The sequence below is a fragment of the Sprattus sprattus genome (assembly GCF_963457725.1).
Source record: "Sprattus sprattus genome assembly, chromosome: 6".
In the NCBI taxonomy this organism is placed as follows: Eukaryota; Metazoa; Chordata; class Actinopteri; order Clupeiformes; family Clupeidae; genus Sprattus; species Sprattus sprattus.
Window position 1 is genome coordinate 8,468,510 of NC_137925.1, and position 20,182 is coordinate 8,488,691.

Below are 20,182 nucleotides of genomic sequence, written 5' to 3' on the forward strand. Positions count from 1 at the left end.
CAACAACTTCAGTATCAACAGCAGCAACAATTGCAGCAACTCCATCGACCACAACACCAGCACCAGGTATATCAACATTTACACCCAATGGCGTACATAGGAAAAATGGTAACTTTGATTCCAAAACAGGTCCCTTGGTTAAGAATGCAAATGTATTAACGTCTATTTGTAAAATGATTTACAAGTTATTTAAGGAGTATGTAATACTGCTATTTTTACCGCGACTTTGTAATTTATCAGAGGCAGCTCTCGTGGCATAAAGTACAAACACATTTTTGATAATAAAAATGATAAAGTATTAAAAAACAAACTGATTAATTAGGCCCTACACACCATTCACTCAGCTACAGGGACAGGTCTGTTCACCTACTTGTACCTCTCTCATTCCACATACTGTATGCTAAAAGAATGAAGGCTCTCTCTTTGAATAACAACCTAACCCAAGGCCATTAAAAATCCAAAATATTCACCAAGATGAAGTAATGGTACCGTGGTGACACACTTGTGTACAGAGTCCTTGTTGCCAGATGGATAACATGTTAATAATTATGTGTGAAGTGTGATCTAACATGCACAGTAGTTCCATTATTCGTCAAAGAACAAAACAATAACAATGTATGATCTATTCAACCAGTAACACTGATGTCAAATACAAGAACTCCGGAAGCATCTACGGCAACAACATCTCTAAAATCACCAACTGACACCCCACCTTCTCCAGGAGCAACAGGAGTACCAGCATTTCCACATTCAACAACAACAGAAAGCCCAACATCTTCAATTCTTTCAACAACTGAAGCAACAACTTCAGTATCAACAGCAGCAACGACTGCAGCCTCTCCACCGACTACAACACCAACAACAACAACAACAGGTAAATCAACATTTGCAACCAATGGCGTATACAGGCAAACTGGTAACTATGATTCCAAAACAGGTCTTCCCTTGGTTGAGAATGCAAATGTATTCACATCTATTTGTATATGATTTACAAGTTATTTTAAGAAGCATTTACAGTTTTTCACTATTGTTAAAAAGTATAAAGCGAAAATTCGGCACAATCTGCACAACCTTCACGTCATGTATCAATCGCTCGCCCCAAGTGGGAAATACTTAAGATTCCCTTAGAGTCCGATTTTCCTTGTGAACACACTGATGTCAATTACACATCACGTTGTTGTCAAAACAGTGTACACAAAGTTCTGTTGTTGCACACAATTTTCAAGTAAAATCTCAAAGCATCAACCTGCAAACCCCAAATAGTCAAATCTCTAAACTTTCAGGTCTTTTGACCAATTTGCAGTGAGGACTGCACCATTAAAGTGTCTTGAGCCTCTGTTTTGTTGGATAAACTATTGAAAACTTTGAAAAGATCCACAACCAGAGAAGGAGAGGGGTAAGAGTGAGAGGAGGAAGAAGAGGAGGACAAGAAGGAGGAGGAGTAGGAGGTTGAAGAGTAGGAGGACAGAGAGAAGGAAGAGGAGGACAAGGAGGAGGAACAGAATGAGGACAAGGTGAAGAAGGAGGAGGATCAGGAGAAAGAAGAAGGAGAATGGTCATCTCTAATGAGATTTGGGCCGCTGTGGTAGACCATGGTTTTTCATTAGAACCTTCAGGATGGAGAACAAGTACGAAATCTGTTTGCCTTGTGTACTGTAATACTGCATATCAATATAATATACGTAGTGTGCTCACAGTATTTTGCAGGACTGAAAGAGAACCACACTGTGGAGGAAGAAAACACACTTTCAATATTTTTTGAAAGCAAAGTAGCATTTTCCAGGAGATATAAAGGGTTTTGCATTTTCAGTTAGTTGCTTTGGAATTTGTGTTTAAAGTTTTGAGAACGAGGCATGCTTTCAAAAAATGTGTGTAAGCAATTGAGAAAAACTATAAGCATTTTGTATACAATTTTATGTCAATACAATCTGGTGGAACAGGAGACTAAAATTGTAAATATGGTTTGTGAGAACAACGGTATTGCTGTTTTATGTTTGACTATGAAAAATGTAGGCCTACACTGATACATTTTACAAAAGGAGAAAGGGCTCAATGAGTCATTGTCATTCATATGGTGTGTTTCGATGATTGTGTTTTCAATTTTGCACTTCTGTGTGCTGTAAATGCTTGGTAGTGTGCAGCTAATGCTTAGTTGTGTGTACTTAATTAATGTATGTGTGTGTGTTTTGAAAATATGGCTGTGTGTACCAAATTAAAACACGAGTTCCATTTTGTGAACAGTTAAGAGATTTGATAGCAAAGAGTCATCTTGCAAAGGGAGTGTCAGGTTTAGCATTTTGTGTGTGAGGTTTTCAATTTTCTGTGTGCAGTTTTGAGAAAGACGTTACTGTTTTGAAAAACGGGTTTAAGCAACAGTGAAAAACTGTAATACTGCTCTTTAACTGCAACTTTGTTATTTATCACTGGCAGCTCTAGTGGTATTAAGTACAAACAAAACTTTCTTTTGCTTTTACAACTAATCTAAATACTGGATATGAATATTTCAAACACAGGTTCTGTGGCTACCAGCCCTGCGTTTGACCCTTGTCACAGCTACACTGTGCTAGATGACGCATGGAGGGCTGCCAACAACACAATCCATGACAACATCTTAAAGTGTGACACTTACATCAACTGGCAAGGCTGGTACCGGATGTTTTACCAGGGAACAGATGCCCATATGCCAGAGTACTGCGTGAGAATGAACCGCTGTGGAGCCCATGCTCCTTTGTGGCTGAACGGAACACACCCACGAGTGGGGGAGGGTATCGTGACGCGCCAGGTCTGTGGGCACTGGAAGTGGGGATCGTCCAATCCAGCGGACTGCTGCAAGTTTGCAAACCCGCCTGTTCGAATCAAAGCGTGCCCTGGAAACTACTATGTGTATGAGTTTGAGAGACCATTTTACTGCTATCTGGCCTACTGTACAGGTGAGTGAGTGAAGTCATTAACCCCTGATGTAGCCAAAGTCTGTGTATGACAATGAATCTTCATTCAGATTTATGTTCAACTTTGACCTTTTCCAGATGTGGGTGATATTGATTTAAACATGAAAGCCCCAGAACCAACTGATGGACCAACACCACAGCCCAACATTGGAACGACAGCAAGTCTCCCTTCAAGTGAGTCACATTAAGTAACAGACAGTATCGATAACAAAGATGGAAGAGCGGATACAAATTAATTATCCTACTGAATTACAGAATATAAGCATATGATTTACAAGTTATTTAATACTGCAAGTTTTACTGGAACTTTGTTATTTACAAACAAATCTTACTTTAGCTTATAAAACTAATCTAAATGACAGAATTTAAGGTCCACATTACTGCAAAAGTGATGCAAGTCATCATGCATAACTGTACAAGGTGATGTGCTGTAGGACCATGGATCTCTAACTTTCCACAACTCCTCCAGGTGTATTTTACCCCTTCGGACCAGGGGATTCATATTCCAGTCGTGTCGATGATGGCTCAACATCCATTAACACAGCGCAATCATTTCGCTATTTCAGGCAGGCATTAACCCGGATATACGTAAGTCAATGTTTTCACTTATTACAACTCAGATTAGCATTTCCTGGTAAAAATGCTTTCCTGGAAAGAGCTGACCCAAATAAATAATGAGTCTGTATGTGACAATTAAGGTGTCAATATCTGATGAAAAAATCCAGAAAAGGCTTTGGAAAAATCCAATAATCATTTAGCCTACCATTCACAGACAACTTCCAACTTTTCCCTTTAGTACCACATTTGAGTTTTCTTCACAATGAGTCAATTGGTTTTGCAGGTTAACAACAATGGATTTCTCACTTTTGACTATGGATGGCGAGGATGGAGTCCATACCAGTTTCCTGCTTATGCACACCGCAACATCATTGCCCCGTTCTGGACAGACATTGACAATCGACGTAGAGGCACCATATCCTACCGCCAGTACACCAGTGGCAGTGTCCTCCAACAAGCTACAACAGACATCAACCAGTACTTCCCTGGAATAAGCTTCTCAGCCTCCTGGGTCTTTGTTGCAACATGGGACAAAGTGGAATATTACTCGTACTCAGGAACAGTAAATATTTTTTTGGCCCATATTATGGTTCTGAAGCTTTATCAGTGTAATTATTGACCTACTGTCTGGGACAGAAGAGACATTACTTGTAATGGAACTGGTATTGAAATTATTAACAAACTATTCAATTTTACTTCAATCACTACTTTAACATCCATCTATTGTATCATTATCCAAGGAAACATCATTCCAAGTGGTCCTGATCTCAGGGGGTCAAGTCTCATTTGCACTGATGAATTATGGATCCATTGCTGCAACACGCCATCATGTGCAGGTAAGCCGACCAGCGTTTCCGTTGTCCGGTAATTTGAAAAAAATGAGATGTCCGAAAATATAAGATCTCACCGGTCAAATTGTCCAATTGGAATTGCTAAAAAGTCCCATCCCCCAAACACAATCTGAATTTGAGAATAACCCTAATAGTTAGGCCTATAAAGCAAACATGCACTGCCCTAATTATGTTTTAAATGAACAGGCTATTCTGCCGTTAGAAAGTTATTAAACAACACGCATATGCATTTTAAGTAAAGCGCAAACCTTCGGTTATAAACAAGTAGCAAACTGAGTCAGAAGGATCAAACATGGCCAAGCAAACTAGCCTTAAAAGCTTTTTAAGAGGCCAAACACAACTGATGAGGGTGAACGGCTGATAAGGATGAACCTGTAATACCTGAAGCCATAGATGTTCGGACAGCTCCACCAGAGAAAAGGCCGAAGTGTCGTGCGTTTAGGTCGGAATGAAGTGACAAGTTCCCTTGGCTAAGGTGCAAGGTAATTGATGGTAACGATAAAATGTTCTGTTCGCACTGCAAAAAGGCAGGACGACGTAACGGATTCACAAGAGGCAGGGCTCGAGACTAACTTTTTGGCTAAGGAGCACTGTGCTCCTAAACCAGCAAATATCTAGGCACACCACTATAAAAGGCGTGCTGCAAAACCGTTATTCTGTCACGGGGTTTATAAAATACCTTAAAGTCCTCAGAGTGGCAGTCATTTTTCAAGGTAGCAGTTTGCAGCCTTGAAGCTGCCTATTTTGGAATCAGATCAATGCCATAAATATTTTGTAATCTGTAATATAGATTTTGTATCTGTAATATAGATTTTGTATTTGTGAAACCATCTACACTTTCAAAACCTATCTACAGATACGGATTTCAAATACGAAATGTATCTACACTTTCAAAAACTATCTACACTTTCAAGAACTAGGCTATCTACACTTTCAAAAACTATCTTCACTTTCAAAATCTGCAGATATGGATTTCAGTTACGCATTACGGATACGGATTTCAAGTACGAATTACGGATTTCTGTTACGAATTACAAAATCTTTTTGGCACTGTCTTTACTTCCTTTCTAAAGAGCCAATCAGCGCTTTTGGCAGATTTTGTAAAGCGCCAATCAACACATTGTATCCTGTACTGACTAGCCAATCAGCGCTAGCTTGCTGGCAACAGGGAAAGTTGAGTGAAACGGTGTATGCAGCAGTCATGGATCAGAGACCGAGAAATGGCACAAGTAAGAAGTCCTATATTTGGAGTTGTTAATAAAGTCATTGTAAAACGCACAATCACAGTCAGTGGTTTTCACTCCACACTTCGTTCCACCTGTTTCAAAGGTTCTTGTCGTTGTATGGAAGGTATTAGGATCTGCTTTGGTAGCTAACGAAAGCTAACGTTAGCATTTTCGTGACCAATCTCCTATTCACATTTAATTAAGTTAACCATGAACAGTATTCATATGACCCATTATCACGATGAGAACATTTAGCAGACAGACTGCTATTGTCTTGTTCTTCAGACACATGCAATGTGATGGTGGGGCGTATACCGTTAAGTGGATATGCATCCTCAACAACTGGATAATGACCAGCCTGATTTCAAAACCACCTTGCAATGTCATTTTCGTTTCTTTTCATGGCACTTTGGGGTAGCCTATTTGTAACCATTTTCTGAAGTCCTTGAAAACGCTTTATTGTGTATTTTTTGTGGAAGCGAGTTTTCTAGCGTCTCAGTGGAAGAGATATATGAGGCAGCAAGCTGGAGTTCTCGCCACACTTTCATTCGATTCTATTTGTTAGATGTGGCTGAGACCAATTTCTTAGTTACAACGCGTTCTGCAGCCAAGCGATCTCTGAATCGCCAGAGCCTAAGATTAACTAAATAGTACAGGTGTTCATTAGCCCTTTGGGCCAGACATAAGGCATGCTCATTTAACTTCCCCCACGGAGTTTGTACACCGAATTGTATTCAAACCATGCGGGGGAGACCCCAGATCTCTCCCTCCCTAGGCAGAGCGGTGGCAGATTTAGGTTATAACTATTGAATAATGAGCGGGCCAGCAGATGCCAGCAAGCTAGCGCTGATTGGATAGTCAGTACAGGATACAATGTGTTGATTGGCGCTTTAGAAAATCTGCCGAAAGCGCTGATTGGCTCTTTGGAAAGGCTGTAAAAACAGTGCCAAAAAGATTTTGTAATTCGTAACAGAAATCCGTATCCGTATCCGTAATGCGTAACTGAAATCCGTATCTGCAGATAGATTTTGAAAGTGAAGATAGTTTTTGAAAGTGTAGATAGTTTTTGAAAGTGTAGATACATTTCGTATTTGAAATCCGTATCTGTAGATAGGTTTTGAAAGTGAAGATGGTTTCACAGATACTAAATCTATATTACAGATACAAAATCTATATCACAGATTACAAAATATTTATGGCATTGATCTGATTCCATACCTATAACCTAAAAATGTGTTCGCCAGCTCCCTCCGGCAACTGCAAATTGTAAACAAAGATGACGGACCACACTCCGTTTACAGATGTTGTGTTTTTTTTATGTTACCGAGAAATAGACACTGCACTATCCGATATCACCGTTATTGTAACCAGCAATAATGGTCGATGTGATTTGTGAGGCATCAGTCAGCCAACTTTCTAACACTAGCACATTAGCCTAATGTTGTTTCAGCTTACCAACGTCACATGTAATAGTACATGCTATCTTAAAAGACCGCTCTAATTTACCCGTAAAAATATCTCGCGTCAGACATTTTCTTAGCGAGACATCATGGTAGTAAGACGGCTATCTTACTTTTAAGAGTTAGGGCAAGATATGTTAACCGAGAACAAATCATATGCACAGAGTGCGTTAGAGTTGTGTTTGCACCGCATAGCAATACAACTAACTTGTTCAACCACCTGAGATTTCACCACAAACCACAGTATGATGAATGCATTAAGGCTGAAGCTAACGCTACCTCACTGAATCACCGTCCATCTCCAACGTCAACCCAGAAAACCATAACAGCGACCCTGCATAGCACGACAGGGTATTCATTCCAAATGTATTTATATTTTGCTTCAGGTGAATAAAAACCATATACGTTTTATTTTGATACAAAGATTTGTACATTAGCCCAGTATCTAGGCGCAGGCCTTACATTCTTGCTTATTTCTATAGGCGCACGCATGCGACCGTGATTTCAAATCAAGTCGCACGGCCAAAATTCCAGTCGCATATGCGACCAGATCAGTCGCAGTCACGAGCCCTGAGAATTTCGAATCATTTTAGAATCTCTGCTCTCATTGAACATAGTCAGAGCAATGAGCATGTAGCTGCGCTCAATTTAACGCCACAGCAGGTTGCGATTAAAGGCCACTGTGACAAGGTGACTGAAACGTCTAAGAAAAAACTCTAAGTTGTATTCAAAGTTGTATTCCACATACCACCCCTCTTATCGATGCAGTTAGCCTGCAACTAGATGCCCTCGGTGTCTTGACAGCGCTACGTGGCTATGGGGGATTGAATTTCTACACAGCCTGTGAAGTCCTCATATGTGATTTCAACTAAATGTATCCTGAGTGGGCCAAGCTCGCCAAGATAGATTCTGGTCTCGAGTGTTCCTGCAGAATCGGATCAAGACACAACAGCGAAGTTGCCTTGTCAAGGTCACGAAGCTTATGCGCATCGCAAGTTGTGGAGACACACTGGGCAGGTTTGATTTCAGATTGGCTGCTGCATGATTCAGTAATGCAAAACAGCGAAAAAAAAGTAGCCTAAAATGACACGAGGCAATATTATAGCTTAGGCCTGGCCATTTGTTTGATACAGTTTGTTCACAACGTGTTATTTAATCTGCAGCATCACGATTTGGCCAATTGAAATGTTTCCAGCAAAATAGGGGACATAAAGACGGTGTAAATTTAATTTTGCTTGGGTATAGCAATTGTTTATTTAATGTGGGGAAGGGGAATTTGTTTGTTAAACCATGACTTTAGTAAAACAAAAATAAGGCCAGCCAATTGGTTTACTGGCGTTATTGACGCGCACCAGACATTCATGTTTTTATTTTTCCATTGTAAACTTAAGCAAAAAAACATGTTGCATTCTATACAACCTGATTATGTCATTCTTTAAGCTACATAGCCTGCAGTCAGTTTTCTTTAATAGGCTAATTTAGAAGCAGTAATAGATATTTCATTGGCTTATCATTAAAATGTCCGGGAAATAAAACTCTGCCGGTCACTTTGAACAGCAACATTTTTTTTCAAGCGGAACCTATGAAGCAGACCATACAGGCTAAATGTCCTGAGGTTATCAAAACTCCCCCATCAAGAATGATAAACTTGTATTAATCCCATAAGGTAAATTCAGGTGTGGGCAAGACCAACACCATTACAGTGTAGAAAGAAATGGATGTACTTTTCGTTTCAACTCTCACATTCTTGTTTGGTAGGCTGGCTATGACACCATCAACTCAGCACATCATTTCTCAATCCCTGGCTCCTTCATGAGCAACATCGGCAATTTAAGGCACACTAGCAACGTCAACAGGCCAGGTCGCTGGGCCTTCCGGGTTGATGATGGACCACAAGGCTGCCAATATAATGGTGAAAATCGATTATAGCACCCTTACATTCTTTTTCCGAACAGTGTGGTAATTCACCCATTCTATAACGGTCATACCTTACTGCAAATATTACACCAAAGCTACACCAACAAAACTAATGCAGACAACACACTTAGGTTTACCTGTGCAGGTAGGAGACTCTTTCTGGACAGATGCCACCTGTCAGCAAAGATGCACCTGCATCAGTGGAGGCCTCCTCCAGTGCCAGCAACAGCCCTGCACCTTTTCCCAGGTGTGTCGTCGTCCAGCGGCCTTCCAGTACTCCTGCCAGAATATTCAGCGACGCACCTGCACCATCTCTGGTGACCCCCACTACTACACCTTTGACAGGAAAGTCTTTCATTTCCAGGGAACCTGCACGTACATACTCTCTGAGGTATAATTCAGTTATTACCTTTAAAAAGACTGGACAATTGGGTCTTAGTTTGGGAGCTTTAATTATTTTCATTTTCTACATCTACCAGGCTTGTGGCAATGGACTGCCATACTATCGTATTGAAGGGAAGAATGAGCATCGGGGCAGCACACGTGTGTCGTGGACCCGTCTTGTAAGAGTGTGGGTTTACGGTGAGGAAATTGAGCTGGTCAAAGGCCATTATTACCAAGCATTGGTAAGTACAGTAAACTTCATAACATGAATACACCAAACTTTTCCAGACACCAAATATACAAATTTAGGTTAAACTGTTCTTCTCCATTTAGCCCAGTGTTAATGGTAGCATTCTCCTTCAGGTGAACGGTAGCTTTGTGACGACCCCATTTACCCTACGGAATGGGGCCATCCAGGTCTACCAATCAGGTTTCTCTGTGGCTGTCAGTACAGACTTTGGCCTGCTAGTCACGTACGATGCCAATCACTATGTCAGAATCTCAGTGCCCTACGAGTACCAGAACGCAACCTGTGGCCTGTGTGGAAACTTCAACCAAAACCGTCATGATGATTTCCGAACTCGTGATGGGCAGCTTGTGGGTTCAGATGTGGAGTTTGCCAACAGCTGGAAGGCCCCAGGGGACACTGACCCAGGCTGCCAGGACGTGCGATGTGCAGGGCTGGCTTGTGCTGCTTGCACCGTTAACCAAAGGGCACTTTACGGAAACACTGCCCACTGTGGACTCCTCAGCAAAAATGTTGGCCCGTTTGTTTCCTGTCACTCAATGCTGTCTCCACAGAGCTTTGTAGAAAACTGTGTGTATGATTTGTGTGTGGGTGACGGCTACCAGCCCATCCTCTGCCAAGCACTCAACGTGTATGCTGCCCAGTGTCAACAAGAGGGCATTCAGTTGGGCCAGTGGAGGAGAGAGGGATTCTGTGGTGAGTGCTGCTCCTCTCATGTACAATATGGTGTATCCAGTAACCATGACAGTTTGGAAAAGTTGTCTGACACAAGCATTGAACACACCCATTTTTTCCTTCTGTAGAAATCCCCTGTCCAGCCAACAGCCACTTTGAGTCTCAAGGAACTGGATGCCCTGCAACCTGCAGCAACCCCAATGCTACCCAGAATTGCCCACTGCCCAACCTGGAGAGCTGCATCTGTAATGCTGGCTATGTCCTAAGCGGTGGGGAGTGTGTTCTGCAGAGTGACTGTGGCTGCACCTTCGAGGGGCGGTACTATACAGCTGGGGAGACAGTGGTGCTAGACCAGGACTGTGGGAGAAGCTGCCACTGTACTCATGGGACAATGAGCTGCCAGGCACACAGCTGCAGTGAGCTGGAGGTGTGTGGGGCCCACGGTGGTGTGAGGAGCTGCCGACCTGTCAGCTACGCCACCTGCTGGGTGGAGGGTTATGGGTCGTATCGCACCTTTGATGGAAAGACCTTCCATTACCCAGGTGCCTGTAGTCTGACATTGGCGAGGGTCAGGGGACAATCACTATTACCTCATTTTCAAATAAGTGTTGAGAAAGTTCCCACAGGCCTTGGAGATTTTGCCAGACACCTGAAGTTTGAAGCAGAAGGAACACAAGTTTCTGTGGAGATGGGGGAGGGAGCCACAACAAAGGTAAGTTGTTTACATACTTAGACACAGAGATGTCTAACTAGCGAGCCTGACACAGCAAACAGTTCTCACTTGCAATACCGTGATACACATATTTAAACATAAACCCAATGTTCTCTCATTAGGTGGATGGGCAAACAGTGGGCATTCCTTTCAGTGTCAGCTCGGGTCATATTCGCATCTACCACAGCAGTGTTAAAGGTGTTGTCATAGAGACCAACTTTGGAGTGATGGTGAGGGCTGACTGGCCACATGTCATCCGCATTACCGCTCCTGGCAACTACAACAGCACTCTAGGAGGACTGTGTGGGAATCTAAATGGAGACCTTCGTGACGACTTCCTCTCCCCTTCTGGAGTTCCCATCTACGACTCACAGCAGTTTGGGGACAGCTGGAGAGATGGCTCCCTGTCAGCATTCTGTGTGGAACCTCAGGTCTTGGAACAAGGACACTACCAGAACACAAGCCAGTTCAGGGAGCTCTGTGGCATCATGGGATGGGCACAGGGGCCTTTTAGCCAGTGCCGAGCAAGGCTGGACCCCTGGAGACGGATTGAAGACTGTGTCCAGGCTCTAGCGAGGACGCGTGGTACTCAAGAGGCACTGTGCGAGGCACTGCGTGGCTACACCCTGCTTTGCCAACAGAGTGGCATCACAGTAGGGGAATGGAGGAATATCACCAACTGTGGTAAGAGAACGACAGTTCTTTTCATACAAATCTGTTAATCCTGACTTTGTAAATGAGAATATGTGGAACTAGCAAAAGGAATCTTTAAAAAATTAAACTGACCTTTGATTCCTCTTTATAGAGTTAACCTGCCCACCCAACAGCCATTATGAGCCATGTGGAACATCCTGCCCAGCCTCCTGCCCAAGCCTGTCTTTCCCCTTCCTGTGTACTCAGCAGTGTCAGGAGGGGTGCCAGTGTAATGATGGGCTCCTCCTGAGTGGGGATCGTTGTGTGCCACCCACGGGTTGTGGCTGCCACCATGGCGGGCGCTATAGACAGAGTGGAGAGCGCTACTGGTATGGTGAGGAGTGCCAGTTCCTGTGCCAGTGTAATGGCATCACTGGACAATCGCATTGCATGGCCTCTTCTTGTGGTGCTCAGGACTCTTGTCGAGTCGTGGATGGACAGTATGGTTGCCATCCTAAACCTGAAGCCACCTGCTCGGCCTCTGGAGACCCACACTACACCTCCTTTGACAGACGCACCTTTGACTTTCAGGGTACATGTCGTTATGTCCTGGCAACAGTTTGCAATGGAACACGAGGCCTACCTCACTTTCAGGTGGAGGCCAGGAATGAGGCATGGAATGGCCTGCACGTCTCCATCACTGTGGCAGTTTACGTCAATGTGTCTGGACATCTGGTGTACATCTCAAAAGACAATCGGGGGACTGTACAGGTAATGGTTAAGTTCAAATTATTGTTTAAGTCATCTTTATTCTCATTCCATCATGGTGGAAGCAGTTTCTTATAGTGTCATCTTTTCTTGAGTGACTGCTTATCATGCTTGAAGTCACTTTTTAAAAGATCGGTCAAGAACTAGTTTGTAAAGCAATCAATATAAAAATGATAAGTAATTCTATTTCCTCACACTTTCTTATTTGTTGTGATAACATTAGTTATCAATGCTGAAGTAACATTAGTTAGTTATTAGATGAGATTAGTCTCTGCTTGTCATATAATCCTATTAAAATGCAATTGTACACAAACACATAAAATCCTCTCACAAAAAAGTAACTCTGACTTCAGGTGAACCGGGAGACAAGAAACCTGCCAATCATTCTTGATGGGGGCAGAGTGTCTGTCTATGCCAATGGACTGCACACGTTTGTGAAAACAGACTTTGGGCTGACTGTCAGTTATGATGGCCGGTGGATGTTGGACATCACAGTGCCATCCAACTACAGTGGTGCCACATGTGGCCTTTGTGGAAACTTCAACGGCCTCCAGGGTGACGACTTTACTGTCCAGGAAGGGAATTCTGGCTCTGTGACCCTTTCCTCTTCTGATTTTGGAGACTATTGGAAGGTTGATGATGGCCTGCCCTGCACTGGAGGATGTGGAAACTCCTGCCCAATATGCCAAGATGACTGGAGAGCCCGTGCCCAGTGTGAGCTACTCAGAGCTAGCAATGGACCACTGAGCTTCTGCCATGCCCACGTGGAACCCCAGCCATTCTTTAACGACTGTGTCTTTGACGTGTGCCTGTCTGGGGGCAGAAACGATGTCCTCTGCCGTGCTATGGAAGCATATGTCAGCGCCTGCCAAACTGCAAATGTCATCATCTATCCCTGGCGGCAAAATAGCACCTGCCGTAAGTTTACAGTCCTGGCTCAAACTCAATGCACTTTTGCTGTTTTAATCTTTTGCATCTTACCAGAAACAATCATAACAATGTATTTCAAATATGTATTCAAGCTACAATCTGTGATTCTGGCAAAAAAGGTTATTGATATTTCAGTTTATCATATTGAACCCCTCCCTTCCATGTACCTGAAGCCACATGTTGTTTAGTTGAAATGGTTTATTGCTTGGTCTGAGCCACTAGCTTTGTTCCCAGTTTACAGAGCCAGGACTAGTTGCTTTGAGTGACAGACAGAACGGCCTGGTAGAGGGCCGTGAGGAACAATATGCGGAATTTGTCTAAATGCGAATTGGATATAAATCAGGGACTGCACCTTTCAGCTTTACAGCTGCAGTGTTGGTTAAAATGTTTAAAAAGTAACAAGCCATTATCCATGTCAACAGAAATGGAGTGTCCAGAAAATAGCCACTACGACTTGTGTGGCACAGAGTGTGGGCACACCTGTGCCAGCAGCATTGATGCCAGCTGCGACAGGACCTGTGCTGAGGGCTGTTTCTGTGATGATGGATTTGTGAGGAGCGGGGGGCTCTGTGTCCCTGTGGAACAGTGTGGCTGTCTTTATGACGGCTTCTACTTTGAGGTAATTACAAAATGACCAAGGGTCAAGGTCAAATTGTACATATGCAGTCATTTTAAGGAGCACATAACAATATAACATTATGTCTTCTAGCAAGTATTTTTCATGTCAGTGTTGCTCTCTTGTGTTGTCAGATCGGGGAACTGTTCTGGACACAAACCTGCTCTCAGCTCTGTGAGTGTTTTGCCCCCAATGACCTCCGCTGCACCCAGTCCTCTTGCCCCCCAACTCAGGAGTGCTCTGTCAGAGATGGCCGCCGGGGTTGCTATGGTCATCTGTCGACCTGCACAGTCTGGGGAGACCCTCACTACATCACCTTCGATGGAGCTCTGGCTCACTTTCAGGTAGGATAGAGAGTAAAGAAATCTAAAAATCCAACCGAAAGTGAGGTCCTAATTCAAAGAGACTTGTTTCCAGATGAGTGTGTTTGAACTTCGTACAAAATCATGTTTTTCCATTCCCATCTCCAGGGCACATGTGCTTATGAGATTACCCACACCTGTGGCAACATGAGTGATGACGCCTTGACCTTCCGTGTAGTAGCCTCTAATAGTCACCGTGGCAACTTAATTGTGTCATTTGTGTCCACTGTGGATGTGTGGCTCTCTCATGGAGGAGTTCAAAGCCACATCACTATTGGGCAGAACAGGAGAGTCAAGGTACCTCTCACAGAACAGTGCACATGAAGGGTCTCCTCAGTGAGGATGTTCTTGTAGTTCAGTACATAATGCAAACACTTCTGTCCCACCTCACCGAAGCTCTCTCATGTTTTGTTTTCAGGTTGATGGTCAAGACAACAATGCAAACAGCATTCAGGTTGGCTCCCTGGCGCATTTGACTCGGGAGTCTGGATTTGTGTTTGTGAATGCCTCAGGGGAGCTGGTGGTCCAGTTTGATGGTCGTAGTAGACTTCTAGTCAGACTGAGTCCAAATTATCATCAATCTGTTTGTGGGATGTGTGGGAATCACAATAACAACCCAGCAGACGACAAGGTTCTGCCAAATGGAACTCTGGCCCAGACTGACAGGCAATTTGGTCAAAGTTGGAAATCAGATGCAAGCAGTCCTGGGTGAGTATGATTTGTGTGGGAAGTTAAGCAAGACTTTCAAACTGGGGGATTAAATAGCAGACAATATCTAAACTGCATGCTCAAAAATATCCAGACTATATCAAAGACCATTCTCTTTAGGAACACAGGCCTATTAATCAGTTTACCAGTTTACTTTTAATTAAAAAGTGAAAAATCCTTATTATGAAATGTAAGTTATTGTGTCTTGACAAAGCTGCCATTTGCACCTTTAACATTCAAACTTGCAACATGTCTGATACTGATTTCTTTGAGTATCTCCTGAACTGCATTGTGGATCATGTTCTTCTTCTGATCTTCCCTAGATGTGGAGCCAGTGACCGGATTGGAGACGGGATGTGTCTCTTTAGAACAGAATACACAGATCTGTGCAGCATCATCACCAACAGCAGCGGCCCGTTCCGGCAGTGCCACCTGCATGTTGACCCACAGGCGTACCTCACTTCCTGCGTGTATGATCTCTGTGCCTACACACCAGCCAATGGCATGCTGTGCTCAGCGGTGGAGGCCTATGAGACGGCTTGCACTGTGCTGGGGCTCCAAACAACAGAATGGCGTTCTGCATTGCATTGCTGTGAGTACATCTAGTGGAGATCATTTTCATTACCTGCCTTGCCTACCTTAGTGATATTTTAATTTCCTACCTTTTTGTTGGAAATTTAAAAGCAATAGATGTATTAAGTCAATAAAATTATTATCATCCCCAGGAGGTCTAACAGCATGTTAAAGCTGTGGAGGTACTATGATCACCTGCAGAGAGTGATGAATTACTAATGCCATTAATGTTAGCATTTATTAAGGCAGCACCTCAGGAAGTTATTTCCTCTTCTGGGGCACAGAAAGTGGTAGCTACCTCACTTACATACACGTGATATTCAGCTATTTATAATTTGTCTGTCATGCTAGGAAATAGAAAATACAAATACAATATATCTTACCTGTATGATGTAAAGTGCAATACAAATAAAATGTATTATTATTATTATTATTATTACCTTAGTAGAGAAATTATACAGTAATTATACAGCTACCAAACCCTGCACGCGCAACAGCCTCGAGTTCTGTGACTGTCCAGTCGTCTTTGGAATCCTCTTTGATTTGTGACGGACACAATGTGATGTCTGCAGTAGTTCAGCCAGCAAATAACGATGCAAATGTTGTTAATGCCTAATTTCATGGGTAGTCTTCACAGGTAAACCACATAGCAGATAGGAATATATTTTTTTGTAATAAAGCAAGTGAAGGGAGTGCTTTGTATTGTGATTGAAAACAGTCATAAATCAAAATCTACCACAGATAATTATTGTACCGACTGTTTGCTTAGCCTTAGCCATAACAATATCTGCATGACCTGCAGTACAGTACTTAGTGCAGATTTGGTTTATTCTGCCTATTAAATTGACTTTCCTACTTTAGTGTTACAATTAGTGGTCTACTGACACATCCAGGTTTGTTCACCAATCATATTTTACCCTGCTTGTTTCTTCCTATGCCTATTTGAATTAATTCTACGAATACATCTGGATTTGCCATGTTTTTGAGCAGCTCTTGATGACCCCTGTGAAGAACTGGACTGCACTGAGGACGAGTGGTGTGGCCAGAAGGATGGAGTCTACGGCTGCTTCTGCAATGAGGATCACCCGAGACCTCATGCCGAGTCCTATGGTAAGGTCTAATATGACTACTGACGTTGTTATTATTAATGGTACTACTGCTATTAATATAACTAGTTGTTGGATGGAAGTGTATTATATTTCTCCTTCTTTATTTTCCCATATCACTCTTCCCCTCACCTTATTCACGTCTTTCCACCTTTCTCTCTCCTTCCCTGTTTCTCAGACTCTGTGGAGTACTGTTCCAGCAGCACAGGCACCATGTCTCTGTCTCGCTGCCAGCTGTTTGAAGAAGGCTTCTCTGCTGTTGCCCTCCATCTCAACGACCCCAGCTGCCACGGCACACTCCAAGATGGCAGAGTGGAGTTCCTCTTCGACAATGAGAACCACACTTGTGGAACCACTCTAAGGGTAAAACAGCTTCTACACCAAACACTTACAAAATAAACTATTCTTTAGAGGAGGATTGGCTTGAAGTGTTAATCTTTGAGCAAAGCCCCCAACAGTTTAAAAATGTTTACTCAGGATTCACAGCAGAATATGGATGAAACAATTGTTGGTTTCTAAGATATTGACCCCTGTATGTGCTGTCTGTTGCCCAACAGAGCAACAGCACCCACTTCATCTATGAGAACTTAATCCAGGGGGAGGCCAACTCAGTCGGTGGCACCATCAGCCGAGAGAGACGGATAGAACTGCTCTTCTGCTGTGTCTACCCCCTCACTCAGGCACTCTCCATGGACGTGGACATCAACCCCCTGGAGAGGTTGGTTTTGCCATTATGTCTGCACTTTTGACTCACTTTTTCTTGGTTAGTTTGCAGTGCCTTTCTCCACTGACCAAACCCAATAAATTGTGTATAAACCAGTGATTAGTTCATGGAGACTGAATTCTACTATTCCTCACTCCTAAAACACAGTGCCCCCATCCAGATAGGAGTCTAAATATTAAAAACACAAACACAGTGCATCAACTACTCCTTCCAAATTAAAGCCCCTCATAGAGGAACTACCACTATCATCAAAGCCTAAGCTTTCTGTCTGTCTGAAAATGAACTGGAAAAAAACATTTTGTGTTTAATTCTACAGCGTTGTGACTAAGAAGTTACCAGGAGGTCAAGGAACCTACCGTGTCCGAATGATTCCCTATGAAGATGCAGGATTCTCTCATGCGTTCTCTGGGATGGTGAATGTGGTGGTGAACCAGCGGATGTACGTTGCCGTCCGCGTGGACGGAGTGGACAACCGCCAGATTGCCATGGTGATGGACTCCTGCTGGGCCACTCCTGTCAATCAGGCAGACTACCACATCCGTTGGGACCTCATCAGAAACGAGTAATTTGTACCAACGCACCAATACACCCACTCTTCCCTCTTACATACCTTATTACCAGACTATCACACGTGCCTTAATGAATAAGGGACATAGAGCTCCTATAACATATAAAACACATGCTATTTACCCTACCACACTATCACACTTGCTTATCATCATCATAATTTGAGTCCTTATTTGTTCAACCTTTTTTCTGTTGCTCATCGTGTGGGTTTATTCCCTTGTTCATAAGTACCTTTTGTCCTCACTGTCTCTTTTGCCATATCTTATTCGCCCTTTAGGTGCCCCAACCCCAATGACCGCACAGTGGAGATGCTTCAGAATGGCGTCAGCACATCAGGTCGTTTCTCCTTCAGGATGTTCACCTTCACTGCAAACAACTCCAAGGTTTACCTGCACTGCAGCATCCACCTGTGCTTGGTGGCGAACAACGACTGCACAGCCGTAAGTTCACCACATCTAGGTGGGAATCTGGCTAGCAGAGTAATGGCAATGTTTGGCTATAATTGTTGCCCATGGGCGGACTATGGGAGAAAAAAGTGGGCTGGGAGCAGTGGCGTAACGTAGTTTCATGTTTATAACTGCCGCCACGCCCCCTCCCCCACATATTCTGCCTTCAGACTATTAAGATTGACGTAAGTATGTCTATGGCCCACGACTACTGGCCTACAAGACCCACGGGCCCAGGTGCAATCGCACCTGCTGCACCCTATATAAATTAGTAAAGCCCCTAAGGTGGCCCGGTATTGGACCGGCCCAAACCCCGTCGGCCAGTCCGCCCCCATTGTAGCCTAATATGTTAGTCACAGATGTTTTAATTAAATACAGCTTCGCTGAAGGTTTGTCAGATTAGGAGCAAATGTTAAAAAGAAAACTATTCTGTTCCTTTTCTCTTCCTGTTTACAGCACTGTTACCCAGGTTACCCCCAGAGGAAGCGCCGCTCTGTTGATTTCCATGACAGCGCCTCCATCTCACTGGGGCCTCTGGTTTGGGCCAGTGGCAGAGCAGGTACACATGGAGAATTCAACACTGACTACACCCAGCTAGTTGTCAAATGTCTGTGTGTTTGAGAGTGTGTGTGTGTGTGTGTGTGTGTGCAGGCGTTTTGATCTTTTGTATTTAGTGCTGTTAGGAGTTGTTACCTACCTAACCCTAGATTATAAATCTGCCCATCCCACATTCACTTACTGTGGTCTCAAATTGTTCCCTTCAATCCAAATTAATTCTGTCATCTCATTTGTGTTTTTTTTCCAGATGGGAGAGACATGATTGTCCCAAACCCTGTGAAGCCTCGGGTCTGACTGCATCTCTGATAGTCTTGTTCCTCTCTGCTCTCACGCCTCTCATCTAGAACAGAACACAGCTACCCAATCACCTGGCTCTGACAAACCAACATTCACAGCATTCATAGAACACAGCTACACAATCACCTGGCTCTGACAAGCCAACATTCACAGCATTCATAGAACACAGCTACACAATCACCTGGCTCTAACAAGCCAACATTCACAGCATTCATAGAACACAGCTACACAATCACCTGGTTATGACAAACCCACATTCACAGCATTCATAGAACACAGCTACCCAATCACCTGGTTATGACAAACCCACATTCAAAGCATTCATAGCACAGAACACAGCCAGACGATCACTGCAAAATAACATTTCCAGCCATACTGGCTACATCTGAACCTTTACTTACAATATGGCATATTTCTTTAAATATTAACCATTTGCCTCAATGACGGTCATCTCTGAGATGATCTGACAGTGCTGCACCATTTCCCTTCTGTGGTAACATACAGGAGAGCACGGTGTCCTGCTGATTGATATTCATTGCTGTGAGAACATACTTAGACAATCACCTGGTTCAGGAAAGACCTACATTAACTGTGTTCATATCAGACGCGTCTAGCCATACCAGCTACATCTGAAATGATCTGCACTTGCAAATATATGTCTTTAATATTAACCATTTTCTTGACAAGCTATACTACTTCCTTGCTGAGCATGGTGTATTGCTGATTGAAAAACGTCCTTTCATGGTGGTTTGGGGGAAATTTCAAATAAATAAAGAGGATACAAATGGTGCATGACACTGATGTACCTTATGGCCCTATGTGTGTATTGAAAATATAATGTTTGATTCAACAGTGTTCTCACAGGGGACAAGTATGACCGGTTGGATTCAGTGTCTTTATGAAGTAATGTAGTGAC

At 43.3% G+C, this 20,182-nt stretch overlaps 1 protein-coding gene across 1 annotated transcript; it reads left to right on the forward strand.

The window, feature by feature from the left end:
* Positions 1 to 19,263, forward strand: LOC308366603 (alpha-tectorin-like; the record flags this gene model as incomplete). The annotated part of the gene is made up of 27 exons (XM_080840324.1): positions 1 to 66; positions 635 to 916; positions 2,514 to 2,930; positions 3,027 to 3,122; positions 3,418 to 3,536; positions 3,790 to 4,068; positions 4,247 to 4,342; positions 8,802 to 8,955; positions 9,092 to 9,351; positions 9,440 to 9,586; positions 9,708 to 10,287; positions 10,395 to 10,978; positions 11,101 to 11,662; positions 11,784 to 12,382; positions 12,733 to 13,297; positions 13,732 to 13,928; positions 14,060 to 14,269; positions 14,396 to 14,584; positions 14,706 to 14,995; positions 15,319 to 15,587; positions 16,559 to 16,678; positions 16,853 to 17,037; positions 17,232 to 17,392; positions 17,715 to 17,960; positions 18,243 to 18,405; positions 18,868 to 18,970; positions 19,217 to 19,263. Exons 2-27 carry the CDS (start codon positions 643 to 645, stop codon positions 19,261 to 19,263), a joined length of 6,912 nt encoding a protein of 2,303 aa, XP_080696450.1. The 5' UTR covers positions 1 to 66; positions 635 to 642.
* Between the last annotated feature and the right edge of the window lie 919 nt (positions 19,264 to 20,182).